This window comes from Limulus polyphemus, unplaced genomic scaffold, assembly GCF_000517525.1.
Source record: "Limulus polyphemus unplaced genomic scaffold, Limulus_polyphemus-2.1.2 Scaffold1024, whole genome shotgun sequence".
In the NCBI taxonomy this organism is placed as follows: Eukaryota; Metazoa; Arthropoda; class Merostomata; order Xiphosura; family Limulidae; genus Limulus; species Limulus polyphemus.
In genome coordinates, this window is record NW_013666634.1 from 191798 (window position 1) to 208648 (window position 16851).

General features: G+C 33.6%; 1 protein-coding gene across 1 annotated transcript in view; it reads right to left on the reverse strand.

Annotated features, from left to right (window-relative positions):
- Positions 1 to 1246: 1246 nt before the first annotated feature.
- LOC106461754 (heparan sulfate glucosamine 3-O-sulfotransferase 5-like) overlaps positions 1247 to 16851 on the reverse strand; it is a 19030-nt gene continuing 3425 nt past the window's right edge. The window contains exon 2 of the mRNA XM_022388784.1: positions 1247 to 3229. Within this exon, the coding sequence (XP_022244492.1) occupies positions 1703 to 2596 (894 nt within the window). The 5' untranslated portion in view covers positions 2597 to 3229 and the 3' untranslated portion in view covers positions 1247 to 1702. The remainder of the gene's footprint in view (positions 3230 to 16851) is intronic.

Sequence of the window (16851 nt, forward strand, 5' to 3'; positions counted from 1 at the left end):
TCCTACTATATCACAAGAGTGAAAATACGTCATATTTATTACTTTATACTAACAAACAAAATATCGTGTTTGCCTGAAACGTAATTGTAATGGTTTGTTTGAAATTAATCACAAAGCTGCACAATGGGCTATCTATGCTCTACCCAACAGGATATCCACATCCCGTTTCTACCGTTGTAAGTCAATAGACATACCGCTGTGCCACTAGGGGGCAGTTGTAACGGATAACTGTTTCTACTCAAACATTTGATATTAATAAAAATAAATATGTTCGATAATAATAAAACCGACGTTGAACTTTTTTATATGTGAACTTTATGGTTGAATAATCAAAATAACACGTTCTCATACTTATAATAGAATTGCTAAAGTCTGGAAATCGTACACTTTTAATCTTCCGAACACCATCTTAGAATACGGTTTTATCTATGAAATTCTTTAGAGAGAAAAAGTTACTCCCAACAAAATATTAACATTCGATTTTTAGACAATTGTTCAGAATTTACACACGCTTCATTATACACGCTACAAGCAAATTTAGTTAGCCACGTTTTTGATGGATTTTTGCGTTGATTGATTAAGAGGATTTCGTCTCCAAAAGAAATTTAGCTGAAAGTCAAACGTGAAAATAATTTTATTCTCAATTTTTTGGCCTAGACTGTATTTGTAAATACCCATATTTGTCTCTACTAATTTGACTATGTAGCTTACTTACTCGTCATTTGTATTATTGATGTTAATTGTTGTGCGTGCTTGTATCAATAACTTCTTATCCAGTTGATTTTGAGCTCATATACGTTGTTGATGGTATTTACACGAGTTTATCCCGTTCAGTTTAATACAGGTTTAAATTTTGCTCAATTTATTTTAACAACAAAGCGATTAAAATGTTGCCTTTCATGCTGTGAGACATTTGAAAGAAACTTTTATTGATTTCATACCTCCTTCGTCAAATAGTATTAAAGAGGTATTATTAATTAACTTCGTTATTATTAACATATTTTACATAATATATAGTTTATTTACAAGATTTTTTACGTATTTTCCTTTAACAATATTATGAAACAACAGCTAAATATCCTTTTATGGAACAGCAGTAAGTCTACGACTTACAAAGAGGTATTGTTCAGTAACGTAACTATTATTAATATATTTTACACAATATATAGTTTATTTACATGATTTTTTCCGTATTTTATTTTAACAATATCATGAAACAACAACTATACGTCACTTTATGGGGCAGCAGTAAGTTTACGGACTTACAAAGAGGTATTGTTAAGTAATGTCATTATTGTTAACACATTTTACATAACATATAGCTTATTTACATGATTTTTTTCGTATTTTCTTTAAACAATATTAAGAAACAAAACCTATACGTCCCTTCATGGGACAGCAGTAAGTCTGCATATTTACAACGCTAAATTATGGGGTTCGATTCCCCGCGGTGTACGCAGCAAATAGCCCAATGTGACTTTGCTCTAAAAACCGAAACACAACTATACTTCAGTTATTGAATTATTGTGGTATCTTGTGTTTCTTTTTATATTACTAATTATATTTTTGGCACGATTTGGTTACTTTTTTTTCAGTTTCTTTTCGTACATTATCCAGAACTTTTAACTTTTAGATATATCACGCGAGACTTAACATTAATATGACATGTACATACATAATCTGAAGTCTATTTCAAGAAGTGTTACTCATCAGGCCAGCCAAAGTCTTGTCTTGCTAAGCTGTAGAACTCGTGATTAAACGAGGAATAAAACTGTCTCAGTTTGGAAATCAGTTCTGGATCAATCGTCGGATGTTTCCGCCCTTTACTTTCGTTGAGACACTTGTACACAGTGTAATTCCTAACGCAGTAAAAACCTTTAGTTTTATTATAAAAGAAATTCTCTCTTCCGACACGATGTTCTAAGCCTAGAAACTGTTCTATTTTATAGATCACTGGGTAAGGATCTTGTATCATTCGGTCTCCGTTGATAATTAGAATCTGATCCCGGTGGAAGATGCTCAGCCACATTTTAATATAAAGAGAGTACATGCTAACCCTTACGGCTCGATAATCAGTGTTAATTTTCCCATCTTCTCTAAGCACAAGATCACGGAAAGGTCGTATGAATTTGTCCTTTTTGGCTTTGTTCGCGGCTAGTTGAGAATAGTCCGAAATGAGTCGAGTTACAGGTTCGCGTACGATTAAAAGAAGTCGGATGCTTTCGTTCATGGCTCGGATTCGCTCGGGAGCTCCTTCAGTGATGAAATAGGCGGGACTTTTTTCTACAGTGATTTGGTCGGCAAATGAATAAGGCATCTGCTGGCGATACCACTCCAGACCCATATTGTATTTTCTTTCGTTATCGAAGAAGTGAATCTCATCTGTCGACCGCTGAATCATGGGATGTATGTTGAGAAACTCCAACAAGGCCCTTGTGCCGCCCTTTCGTACACCAATGATCAGACACTGGGGCAGGCGCCGCTTAGTTTGAGGAAGTTTGATTCTCTCCCTCAAGCTGTCAAAATTGATCGATTCGTCGTCCTGGTAGCTATCCATGCATAAGGTTGGGTCATTCAGGTACCTCATGTACAGCATGTGCGCCACCAGGCAGAATGACACGATAAAAACTGACACGCACAAGGCGAACAGTCGCCCTTTGGAGAGGTACCACAACGTTCCCGTGGTTGATGACTTTTATCTATCAGCACTTTGCTAAAATAAAGTCACTCAGCTTCGCGGGAAACTCTTTTCAAAGCATATATCAAGGCTACTATACATTGTTTTTTTTTGTTTTGCTTTTTATCGACAAATACCTTGATGTAGTTCCTAGAAGCATCAGTATGCCGGCACTATCTTTGAAACTCGAAAGGTAATGGAAATAAGCTTACCTTTGTAAACCGCACTGCAGTCGACTAAAATTATCAACACTGTGCTCTATGTCACGTTTTTACGGGATAATAACATGTTCTATGTTACGTTCTCACGAAACAATAATATGCTCTGCGCCAGGTTATTATGGAAAGACACTGGCTTTATGTCATTTTCTTATAGAGCAACACTCTGCTCTATGTCAAGTTCTCATAGGTTAGCATTGCGCTATACCTCCGATTTTCGTAAAATCCTGAGGATGAGAATCTTCATGATTTTCTTGATGGAAATTCGTTTGAAGTAGTTTTAAGTTAAGTAGTCGTCGATCACGTTGAAAGTCCACTCTAGACAAGGGCGACTCTGGAAGGAAAGAGATTATTTCTATAATTCTGTTGCTTATATAAACATAAATATTACAGTTCAAAAGACATAGTAAAAGCATCATGCTTAATCTAATTTCATTTCAAATATCTGTTTCCTGAGATTTTAGTGAAATTCTATTTCCGTTAAAAATATCCGTGCTTTGTTGTTTTCTGAGATTTTAGTGAAGTTATGATTTTGAAATGTGGACAAATGTCAGTTCTTTTATAGACGTGTATTTATACAAAACGTATCAGATCAATACATTAACAAGCACGTACGTAGATGTCTATGGAGATGTATAAAGATATAGGGTATTTTCAATCTGAATGGAACTTTATGCGACACGTAAAATATCCCACGGTTCAAGTATAGCTATCACTTATGTAAAGCTGCTGATGAAAAGGAAGGAAATTAGACAAAAAACAAACAACTAAAATACGTCATATTACAATGGACTCAAAATCATAAAAAGTAATAAAATTACAACCCAAGTACTCGAAATCTTTAATAAAGAAATCAATAATCAATAGAACCTGAACAGACAAACTTTTCATAAAACATACATTGTATACAGAATTCTAATTATACAGAAAAAAATAAAACAAATTCATTATATAACGTAAATACAATCATAACATAAGTTGAAGATAGAATGATAATCAAATAGAAAATATACATAATAATCATATTTCAGAACAAAACATAATACACTAAATACAATGCTTGAAACTCATGAATTATTTTAATACAGCTCCAAAATAACAACAATAATACACAGTAGCTTACAAATCAATATATATTATTGTAAGATCACAAAGATATCACAACGAAAGTAAAACTTACATTTAACATAATTACTTATTAGATAAGTGGAAAAAAGGAATAACAACACGCCATAATACAACAGTGACATAATGAGATTTTGTTTTCGTCTAAGCTCGTTAATATAAAATGTAGAATAGTTCAAAGTGATCATAAAATACGTAAATTTTATATAAAAAAGGCATTTAAAAATTAAGGTACTTAAGATAAAACAAATCATGGCCAATGAAACACAAAATCATCAAAATCGAAACACAATTCATATATTTATTGAGAAAAATAGAAATCTATTACAAAAATCTCAAGAAACAAATGCTGAAGTATATGATAATATAAGTTATAATATAATAAAAGAAACGTATACGTTGTAAAACAGTTTAGAGAAACTAGTAAAATTATAACAGAAACTCATCACAGTGCACAACAAAACAAGAAAAACCAAGAACGGAAAATTGTTACATCAGGTTTGCGGTTTGAAAGAGATTGGAGCACATGTGCAATGAGCTTTTATGACACTTATGATCACGACATTTACATGAAATTTGTCGGTAGCTTGGGAGATAATATGCCATGCTTCATTTTTCTGGATCACATCTGTATTTAAGTTCTCTGGTTTTTCACACATGCCAAGTTCAGGCCTTTGCCTCGATCATGGAGGCAGCTCCCACAGCACCTAATGAAGACGTCCTCGAGGAGAGAAGCAACGAAGACAAAGTAACAAAAGAGATCAAGAACCTGGAAGAACGACCTAAAGAAGCAACTGACTCTTAAAGTAAAAACTTAGTAATAGGCGAGCAAATAGATGAAACAGAGAGTGCGGACAGGCACAACACAACAGAAGTCTAGAAAGACATGTTGCCCAGAGAGATGGGCCTCAGTGAAACTTCCCCATCTGGTATAAGGCCCCATAATCATCGACCAGGCAGAAAAGAACAAAACCGACCTCTTCGGCATCGATTTCGGTCTCACAAAAGCGGACCAAAAATAGAAAGGATCATCCTAACTCTGATCCACAGGTTTGATTGGCTTACCTAAAAAATAAGTTTTCATTTTTCTACCACTAAGAGTGCATGTTCAAATAGGCTTACTGTCTAAGTAACACTAAATACATTAACCTAAACACTAAGCGGCTTAAGTAAGAAAGTAAACAAAATTTCGCAATAGATTACATAAATATACTTAACTTTGACATCCTTTTCCTAAAGAACCACATTTCAGTAGTCAAGATGATACAAAAGCACATGCAAAAAACAACAACAAAACCCACACACAGATATATATATATATATATACTCAGGGAAAATTAAATCATTCAGACATTATGAGTATGGACAGTTATGTTAACTATATATTGAAATTATAAGATGGAAAAGTCAGAATAGTAAATGCTTATGTCCCAGATAAAGACGCTCCAAGAAGGCAATTCTTTCGGATCCTAGAAAGCTATCTTTTCTGCACCTATAATATTATCATGAATAGAGATTTTAGCTGTATTATAGATCCATTACAAGACAAAACCAGCAACCAGCAGCGACAAAACAATAAACATACTCGTACGTATATTCGATAATTTGAACTTTTTTTATTTTTGCCAACACATTCAAAGGTTCGACCTTGGAATGACCAACTTGAGTAGAAGTGTGGTGGAGGTCAGACTGAAAAGATTCTGTTTCACTAGAGATATCCTATAGTCGTCGAAAAAAACAAAGAAACCCGAATAACTCCGAATGGCACTTATGTCAGTGAACATCTAATTTTACAACAAACCCACCAAACATAACATTTTGGGATCAGGACCGTTGGAAACTCAATGTCCCTTCTCGAAAATGACCTTCAATGTCACAGCAGTAAGTCTACGGACTTATAACACTAGAAACTGGGTATCGATATTCGTGGTGAGAAGAACACAGATACCCATTGTGTTACTTTGTGCTGAACTACAAACAAACACATTTTTCGAAAACACAGAAATCTCAGAATTTATCAGCAATATACTAACCACGTTATGTAATATTGAAACCAACACTGCAGAAAATATATTCAGAATCAAAGGTAAAGAACAAGCAAGAAAAAAGAAGCAAGGAAATAGATCTCTTAGAAGACACAGCAATAGCTAGATCAACTGATAATGGCTTAAAATTCATAGGATCAGTACAGATTATCAAAGAGCAAGATTAAATAAGCTATACAACTATAAATTCGAAACATAAAAATAAATACATCAACATATACAATGTATAGCGAAGAAAATGTTTCCAGTTTTTTCTACAAACAATTTTCGGGAATAGGCAGAGGTCATATATAAACACATTAACCAACAGCAAGGTGAACGAATATCCAGACCTAATGAGTATGGTACAGACCACAGTCATACACTACATAAACTTATACTCTCGGAACCTAATTAACAAAAGCAAATGGGAAAAGTAACCCAAAATATAAAAAAAAATAAACAACGCAAGACACAGTTCATAGAAACATTTTATCAATCACACTCACTACACAAGAGATCTGGGAAACAATAACCAGCATGTCTACAAACAAATCAACAGATCCAGACGGCCTATAAAAAATACTGGCGTATAATTGAAAATAATTTCGTGCAAATGCTAAACTAGTGCTTAATTGAGGATAGGTCATTATCCTCTTTTACGGCTGAATTAATAACACTACACAGTATAATTGAGGTACAATCAGCCAACCCAAATTACTATAGACTAATAACATTGTGTAACACATATTACAAAATCTTAACAAAATGCTTAAGGAACAAAAATAAAAAAGTAATTACAAAATAATTAGTACCACACAAACATACAATGTTGAAAGTTATGTTACTACATATGTTACGATTTTGGATTACACATACTTCGGACTTTTTACAATTACAGATGCGGATTATATCTCTAGGTAATTTTACTTCGGACGTTTTACAATTACAGATGCGGATTATATCTCTAGGTAGAGTTATGTTACTACGTATGTTACATAGTTATGATACTACGTATGTTACAATTTGGATTACACGGGATTACACATACTTCGGACTTTTTACAATTACAGATGCGGATTATATCTCTAGGTAAAATTGTAAACGTAGTAACATAACTTTACCTAGAGATATAATCCGCATCTGTAATTGTAAAACGTCCGAAGTATGTGTAATCCAAATCGTAACATATGTAGTAACATAACTTTACCTAGAGATATAATCCGCATCTGTAATTGTAAAACGTCCGAAGTATGTGTAATCACAACTGACCAAGAAAAAGCGTTTGCCGAGTCAATCATGAATTTCTCTTGTTCATACTACAGCAGTGCAGCTTCCGAAAAAAAACACAATCAGTCAGATAAAAAACGTATACATAGATATCACAGCAAAACTCAGTGTCAATGGACCTATATCCAGGGACAATCCTGTAAGTTCTGGGGTAAGACAGGATTTTCCCCTGTCCTCAGTACTTTTTTTCCCTGGTAATTGATGCTCTCCTCCCTTCTGCAGATCAATGGCAGAACATTAAGGACATCTCTATAACACAAAACCCAGTAATAGAGAAAAAAATACGCTTCTCACGCAGACGATGTCATTCTGTCCCTAAGTAGGTCTCAGGCCATTTAGAGCAGTCTTTGCATAGTTAATGAGTACAGTGAGGCTACAGGAGAGAAAGTAAACTAGAATAAAACAGAAGCCTTTAGCATATGGAAAAATACAGCAAAACAATATAAAACCTATAGTTTAAACTAAACCCATAGTCCTAATAAAATGTTAGGAATATGGTACAGCTCGCAGGCCGCAACAGCCCACAATTGGGGTATATTAGCCTTTAGGAAAAACAATGGGCGAATGGAAAGAAAGAGAACTCTAATTCTTATCAAAAGAGACCATTAAACAAATAGTATTAACTCACCTCCAGCTGTAAATATCACAATTATTAATAAAAAGTAAACAACTGCATATGGTCGAACAGATCTGAATTGCTAAGAAGATATGTAATTACCCCCCCCACCCACACACACACCTGAAAAAGGGGGGTTTACGCACATTTGGTCTAAATAAAATTATTTATCTCTAATTTGGACGTACTTAACGTGCTCCTTAGTAAACTCGGACCACTCCAGCGTCCACTTCATGACTTACCTATTAGGTCATAATATTAAATGTTTTAAAACAACACAATAATTTATCAAAGTGGTTTCTACCCCCAGTTATCTTAAATTTCACTTAAAGAATGCTATTAAGGAATTCAAAGACCTTACCAGTAAAATGTTAGCTAAGATGAAAACACAAAAAACATACTGTTCAATGCAGCCACAGTGTGCACCAAAAGTACAAACCAACTATCCTAATGTTAACTGAAAAAAAGTTTGGGATTGAGTAAAATCCAGGGTTTTTGTAACGTCTCGACGTGATCTCGTGTGGAAGATTTTCCATGAAATTGTTCCAGTAAGAGTAAGACTAAATTTGCTTTCACATTTAATTATGTCACGTTTACCACAATACTTTTCTGTCACACTGTTCCTGTCCCTGAATTTCAAGTTTTTTTTTTTCTTTTCAGTACTTAAAAGCGCAAATCTGGGCCACAATATGCAGGAAAATATTCCAGCGCATGCGGGAAGGGGTTCCAGAAATCTCGAGAAAAAAAAAAGATGAGCCGTCCATACCCGTCTGAGAACCAACATCTTCTTAGCCATGACGAAGAGTTCTCCAAAACATGGATTTCAGAAGAATCTCAAATCTTCCAGATTATTGGTAAGTCTCAGGTTTTAACATCAACGCTTCGTCTTCACAGTAGCACTCCTGTATTCAAAGTAGTCGGACGGGTGAGAAGGACTATTTGGACCACTAGAGCTTTCAAACCTGATACAGGATGTTTAACGTGTTCTTTACGACTATGAACTCAAGTTCTGAGCTTTCACTGGATACAGACCGAAAGAAACTTGATTACTTTATTCAACGCTAATGAAAAATCACTAAATCTTTCTGTAAATGTTTTTCCCTCTTTCCCGTTTTCAACTCCACATTCGCAAGAAGACAAAATGAAAACCATTATAACATCCAACAAATTAAGTCACCCTTAATTGTTCTCAAAAGCCAAGTGATGCTTACTCCATAAGTTTACTTCGAGGGGGTATAACAACCATCGAGTCTCGCAAGGCCAAGTATAGTAATTTAAACCGAAAAAGATTGCTCCGGAAGTTTTCTCCGTGGAGTTTATCTCACGTTGAGCCCTTTAGACTTACGAATGTTTCAAAGGGTCTGTTCTGCTACTCCGCTCTGAGAAAAAACCTAGCAGTAAACTTCCTAAGAGTATTAACCATAAACATGTGTTTTTTAAAAGTATTTCAAACTTGAAGGACCAAACTTTCGGCCGTCACTCGTGCAGATATTTGCCAACTGATCCCTCGGGTCAGCTTAGTGGAATTAGGGATGGGTACAGAATTACTCCAAATGGATCTAATAAAACAGTAAACATATGTGGTTAAATAACTTTTTAATTGTCACAGAAAATTGTAATATAGTTAAATAAATTAAGTCAGAGTTTGATTTAGTTATTGTTTTCCCACAATAAATGAAACCTTAGTTACACATGGCTAACAGTGTAATTTCAATTTCAAATGCTAAACATGAAATGTTCTAGCTTTGAAGGTTAAATGTAAAATTAAATGTAATACATTTCAACTTTAAAATAAAATTATTACCAAGTCTAACATCATTTCAACTATCTCTTAGATCACTATTATTAAATTGTGAGCTTTGAGTACGGACATTATCATCTGTTTTGTATACGTCAAGATAAAAGTTGAGAATATACATATCAGTGGCAAATTTATATAGAAAAATTACTTTGCCTTACTCCAAACTTAAAATCAAGAACTCGATAAATAATTGCATAAGTATATATATATATGTGTGTGTGTGTGTGTGTTTGCATGTTTGCAATTATGTTTAAATATTTATAATTATATATATATGGAGATACAATTTTTTATATATTTTATTTTCTAATTGGAAAGATATAATCCTAATATAGAAAAATAATAAATGTTTATTTAAAAAATACACCTTCTTGAACAATTCATTTGAGTTAATGAGCATGAAGTTGAGGAAACGTTAAGAAACAAAAATACATGAACCATACAGTCACTATCGGTCAAAGAATAATAAAATTCTATTTTATACATAGCTCTTTCAGTTTCATATGTACACGAAAATAAAAACAATTATTACTGACTGCAAGTATAGAAGAACCCAAAAATAAAATCACAGATTATGTGAAATATAAGATATGAAATATTTCAATGGAAAACTCCAGTTCATCACGGTTACACATTACATCTTGCTGACGACATATTTCAAATAAACTTAATGCTTATAAACAGTTTAACTTATAATTTGCCCAATAAAGGAGTTTATATTGTATTTGTAAGGCAGAGACAAAAGTAAGGAAAACCATAACACGAGGTGGTAGTTGCCTATTGTGTTTCAGTCTCGTCTTGAACCTGGCTTGGCAGTTGACGCAACTCCGTTCTGGATTGAAACAATTTCTGATGTGGTTGATGTGACGTGGGTCTCTTGAGGTGTCTGTAAATTCGGCTGTACTTCTTTCTGTCACAGTTTATTGACTTGTAAGAAATGAATTTGTAATTTTACGTATTCTCACAGTCTGCAAGTCTGTTCTTACCAGTCTGTCATTACCAGTATGTAGCTCCGTGAGCACGGTATTGAAATGAGTTTTTCCCAACTGGATTTGGTTGGTTCACTTCCAATCATGCTGAAGGAATTAGTCGGCTAATACTTTCTTCGTTGGTTTTAAGTTCTGATTTTGTCAATGACAATAGGTTCCATTGAAAGCGTTATCTTGATACCACCGACCAGTGTACAAATAGTAAACTCCTGAATCACAGGAAACCATTCTATATCACAGAACAAAGAAATTACACTTCTCTAGATTTAGCCAGTCATATACAAAATTGCAAAACCACCACCCAATTCTACTGGAAAATTGTGCTAGCGACATATGAAGGTCATAAGAAAATAATGATGCAGTGTTAGTGATTTAAGGAAGAAATGTTTCAATCTCAACATAGAGGTTCAACGTTATCAAAACTGAACTGTTACAGACAACTAAAATCTGAAAATATTACATAAAATTATCGAAAGTATGACAGTCATAGTTACTCAAACATTTGGTTCATGGATGAGTTATAGGACTGACAGTGGAATCCCACTACTCAGTCTGACAAAAGTACCCAAGAGTTGGTGATTGGTGATGTTGCCTAGCGACCTTTCTTCTAGTTTATCAGTTTAAAATTAGAGACGGCTATGCGCAGAAAACCTTTATGTATAGCTTTATGCGAAAATTCCTAAAACAAACAAAATATTACTGCATAACGCCAGACGCAGTGACGTCACCTTAAACATGAGCATGCATTACGTTACTCTATACGCAGTGATATCAGATTGAATTAGTAATTCAGTTACATTTTCGAATTAAATTATCTCCAAAATATCAAAACAATTATCACTATAAGCTTGCAATATGCAGAAATATTATACATTTTTACTTTTGATTTTCTTCGTGAACTTTGTCGCAAGACCGATTTTTAATATCATGATTATATTTACACATCTGTTACGTTAAGGTGGGTATAATTCTCAGAATAGGCGGCTGGTGTGCTTATGTCTGTGTAATTTATTTATGTTGTATATACACTATTTCAAGTACACGAACACTTAAATATTTTCATATTTAATTAATGTGGCCAACCTATATACACTGTTAAGGTGTGTGAATCTTAAGAGCAAACGACCGGTGCTTTATAATTAATAACCTCTGTACCTTTTCTTTATAACTTTTTAAATTATGGTTGGTTATTATGTTAGAGATAATTTTTTGAATCTTATTTTGCATTGTTGGCCTAATACATCAATTTAGGGTTAACCTAAATCTAAGACCAGCAGGGGGAGGAACCAACTAACGACTCGTTGTTTTCTAATCCTTATAGGTTTTGATTTGATGGTGTATTGATTTATTGTATTAGTTATTTCTAGTGAGTTTGTTATCCTAGGTTGCCTTCAATAATTTATACGTTCTGGTATATATATATATGACCACCTGATAAGATAATGCTGAAATCCAGGGTTCGATTCCTGCTGCGAACACAGCACAGTTAATCCATTGTGCACCACTGCATTTAAACAATTAAAAATATAATATGATCAATATAGTCAGCTTACATTTGAATAAAAGATTTTTAATAAATTTATTATTTCATTACATCGATTCAACTGTTTCTTGAACGTTGTTGTTTATGGATAACGTGTTCAGCATTCGGATTATGGTTTAATGAAGTATTTTTAAAGGAGTATTATAACATTTCATGAACTACGTGGATATCCGCAATTATACATGGTGAATGAATATATTTCTTAACATCTAGAAGACGCGCAGACTTGGACTTCTAACTGTGTTTCTTTCTTAAAGACTATAAGAAAAAGCTAATGACACATGAAAAATAAGGGAAAAACTCTTGTTTTTACGTTTACTGAAACGATAAGAGTTTGAACTGACAAGATAGCTTTGATTATGTCGAGATTTTTATAAGTACAAAACGGAAACAAGAAGGTAATTGCTAATAGAATCGTCTTGTTTAGCTCATTGTCATAAAGCTTTAAAACTAACGTTGCGAATAATTCTTGTAATTTCTGAGTACGACATTGTTAAAAGGCATGTTTAGTTGAGATAAAAACGTCCTTAAATTGAAGAAGAATTGTTGATAGCAAAGCCGACAAAGTTCGTAAGTATAACAATCTTAATATCAAGGCTAGTATCAGATAGAAGATTCTTGAAAAGTGTTATTTTAGTTTCAAGGCAAATTAATACTTGCATACTATATCAGACATTTTTATTTCACGGGATATATACTAACAGCAAAGTCAAAATCAAGTAACCTGGACATCCGAAACACCAAAATTCATATAAAATGAAATAAATGTATATATATATATATTGGTTGGGAATTAAATACATACAACTTGGAATATTTCAAGCCTACTTTAGATGGTCATTTTTTTGTGCAAAGACAAAAAAATTCTGTGGTTACGAAAGAAATGTTTCTATGGTTGCTTTTGTAGTTAAGCGCAAAGCTACATAATGTGCTGTCTGTGATTTATCCATCGCAGGTATCGAAACCTGATTTTTAGTCTTATAAGCCCTCATACTCACTGCTGAGACACCGGGGGCAAAGTTACTGAGACTATATGCCGCCGTCCCTTATTTTCAACTACTGAACAAAGGGAAGGCAGTCAGTCAGAGTGATCTTTCCACCCACCTTCTAAGCTAAGGAATTGACTAGTCGTTCTTATAACGCACCCACAGCTTAAAGTATGGAGAAATCCAGAGACATACCATAGGGCCAAACGACATCTCCAAACAAATAGAAAGACATGTATACATACGTCATGAGATTAACGTGACTTTGGAAAAATCAACTAGCCCTACATCATCCAATCATTATCCAGTGACAGAACCAACTATCTTTTCATTATCCAATAAACAAAATCAACTAACTATTATCCAGTAAAACAACAACAACAACAACCAACCTTTATCCTGTCAACAAAACTAATTAACCAATCGTTTTCCTTAAAACAATATTAACTAACAAACCATCATACAGTGAACATGTTTTCTAAAATATTAACCTGTTTTTGTTAATTTTATTTGGGAACAATTTATCTTTAAAAACATTCTTCCATGTAGATATGCATTTTAAATACACAGTCTCATACTAATAATTCCCAGATGATGTCACTATGTGAAGCTTAAACAATTTATATAAATATATGCTTTTATGATTCTTGTTTTGTTGACATGTATAGAATCTGAAACTGATTTTAAATTTATAGAACGTTGTTGCTTCGATTAAATTACGAAAAACTTTCTATTAAAGAAAATTAATATTCGAGCAAATTTTATCTTGATAATATAATCTTCAGTCACGAATTTTTTCATATTATTTGTAGTAGTTGTAAGAATAACCAATAGATAGTTACTATTGACAAGACTGGTATCTTAATAATGTGTTGTTATGGTATCCAACGGTAACATAAACACTTGATCCGAACGTGAATTAAACCAGTTGCTGCAAAATAAAACAATTTACTAGATGTTTAAGAAATATAAATACATCTTTATTAGAACGATGTGTACGATTATATCCACTGTGATTAACTTACAAGTGAAGGATTCTAAATAAGTTTGATAGGTTTATTTAATAGACAATCAGCGCTATATACACCGCAGGGACTGGGCCCCAAACTTTAGGGTAATAAGCTTAACGCTGAGCTACTTATGAGCTAGATGTTAATGTGTATTTTTAGTATGCACTCACTATTATAGTCACAGTGGCAGAAAGGGATATATGTCGATTATAGAAGGATTTATACATGTGACCTGTTATGAGATACCCAACCCTAAAATACTGGTATTTTATTCACATTAAATTACTGTTTATAAGAACAAGGCTTAGGTATATAGGCAAACAATAAGAAATAAAAGTAGTCAGAAAACGGTACAGAAAGTAGAGAAAGACGCAGAGTTAATTTTAGGTAAATACATAAACAAATATTATGACTGAAAAATAAGAAATGTGCGTAAAGATGCGAATCGATTTAGATAAATAGAAAAAAAAACTTATTAAAACAGATTCATAAATAGACAAGATACATAAATAAGAAACGGATAAAGAAAGACAGAAAAATAAATACTCACTTCATTACTCTCTCATTTGCAACGAGCTTTACCGACTTGTAAAATTGCCGAATACAAATGGTTGGCTACCTTAAACTCACCAATCTACTTACTTGCTATAATAAAAAAGTACTGAGAAACTGATTGCCAGATTTTTCAAAAAATGTATTAATCTTTATGTATTTCCGGTATGAATTAAAAACAAATATAATGATATAGATATCTAGTTAGATAATAAAAAAAATACAAACATAAATAGATTTTTAAACCGCAACCAACACATAGATTGTACATGTAACAGCGTTCGTCGTTTTCAATGCAGTTGCACTGAAACTGGTGTAGAGAAGAGTGAGAGACTAGCGCTGTACAAAGCAGAGACTTGAATCCTGTATTGATCAAGTGTGAGAAAAAATCCAGGTGTGCACAAGAAACAGTTTGCTGGTGTTGCAAAGCTTTCTATGCCTTTCGTTAAAGCAGGTGTTATGTGAATACTTGTATATATTATATGAGTGGTTTCATTTTACACAACATGAGTATCGATATGTTTCAATTTGTACGCTTGATTTTATGTTTTACATATTTGTGCGCTTATCTGTGTATTTAATCTTTCTGCTTGCTCATCGTCTATTCCAGCTATCTATCTCTCTGTGTTGATATATTATTGAGATCTCAAAAACCTTCTCGTAACAAATAATAAACGTGAACTTTTTGTATTAAAAACAAACATGTTATAGATACATATACTTCATGTGCAGAACAGCATATAATGATTTTTAATATTCTGAAATCCTTTTGAAGTGATCACTATTAAAAAGGAAAACCCTCTCTGCTAATTCACCATGCTAGAATAAACACAGTTAATACGAAAAACGGTAACATTACATTCGAGTTACAAGTTTGTAGTTTTACGTTATTACTAGGTCCAGTGTTTTCCGCATGCGAAAATAAACTAATTTCGGAAGCTATTTAAAATTTAATACATAGGTAAATTATAGCTTACAGTTTGTCTTAAATGTTATAAGACAAATGTTATAAATCAACTTAATCAATTTAAATGCTATAATCGTTTTTTTCTTTATGTGCTGTATATAACAATTAAACCTGTACAACTTGAATGTGCAACTTAGTCGCTTCGTTAGTTAATACAAGTGAATGTTTGGTTATTTTTGAATTTCGCGCAAAACTGCACGAGGGCTATCTGCGCTAGCCGTCCCTAATTTAGCAGTGTAAGACTAGAGGTAAGGCAGCTAGTCATCACCACCCACCGCAAACTCTTGGGCTACTCTATTGCCAACGAATAGTGGGATTGACCGTCACATTATAACGCCCCCACGGCTGAAAGGGCGAGCATGTTTGGTGTGACGGGGATTCGAACCCGCAACCCTCAGATTGTGAGTCGAGCACCCTAACAACCTGGCCATGCCGGGCCACAAGTGAATGAAGGTTATCGTTTTAAAGTTATTTTTTTTCTAAACACAAGTATCTGCCACTTGTCATTCTAAACATGTTACTCTTAGATGCTAAAAGGCGTTAAACACTTAGTTTAGCGAAGCATAATTTTTATCGGGTATAGAAGTAAATGATCGACAAAGTGGGTTGTGGGAAAAAAGCATCTACAGTGTAATGTGTTGTGATAATGTAACATTTAGGCTTGTGTCGATCCTGCTCTCTCTCGAATTTAGCAGCTTTTCTTTAACTGCAGACGGTCTCATCTCTACCGACGATTCAGTATTTAATGTGTGACGGATTTATTATTATATATTTATTTTAATGTCCATGTTTGTTTGAATTAAATTTATATTTACAAGTGTACCTAACTTATACAGTTAAATATATATTGCGAAACTCACGCCTATTCTTCAAGGTTGTAGAAGATTCCCGAGAGTAAGAATCAACAATATATGTGTGTACGTAAACGCTTGTGTTAGCGTCAGTATTGTTACGTGAAACTGAAATTTGGAGAAACTCTTCACACTCCTATAAATATAACCAACGCGACGCTCCAAAAGTAGTATCTATTATTATTTGCTTTAGTCAGTGTGC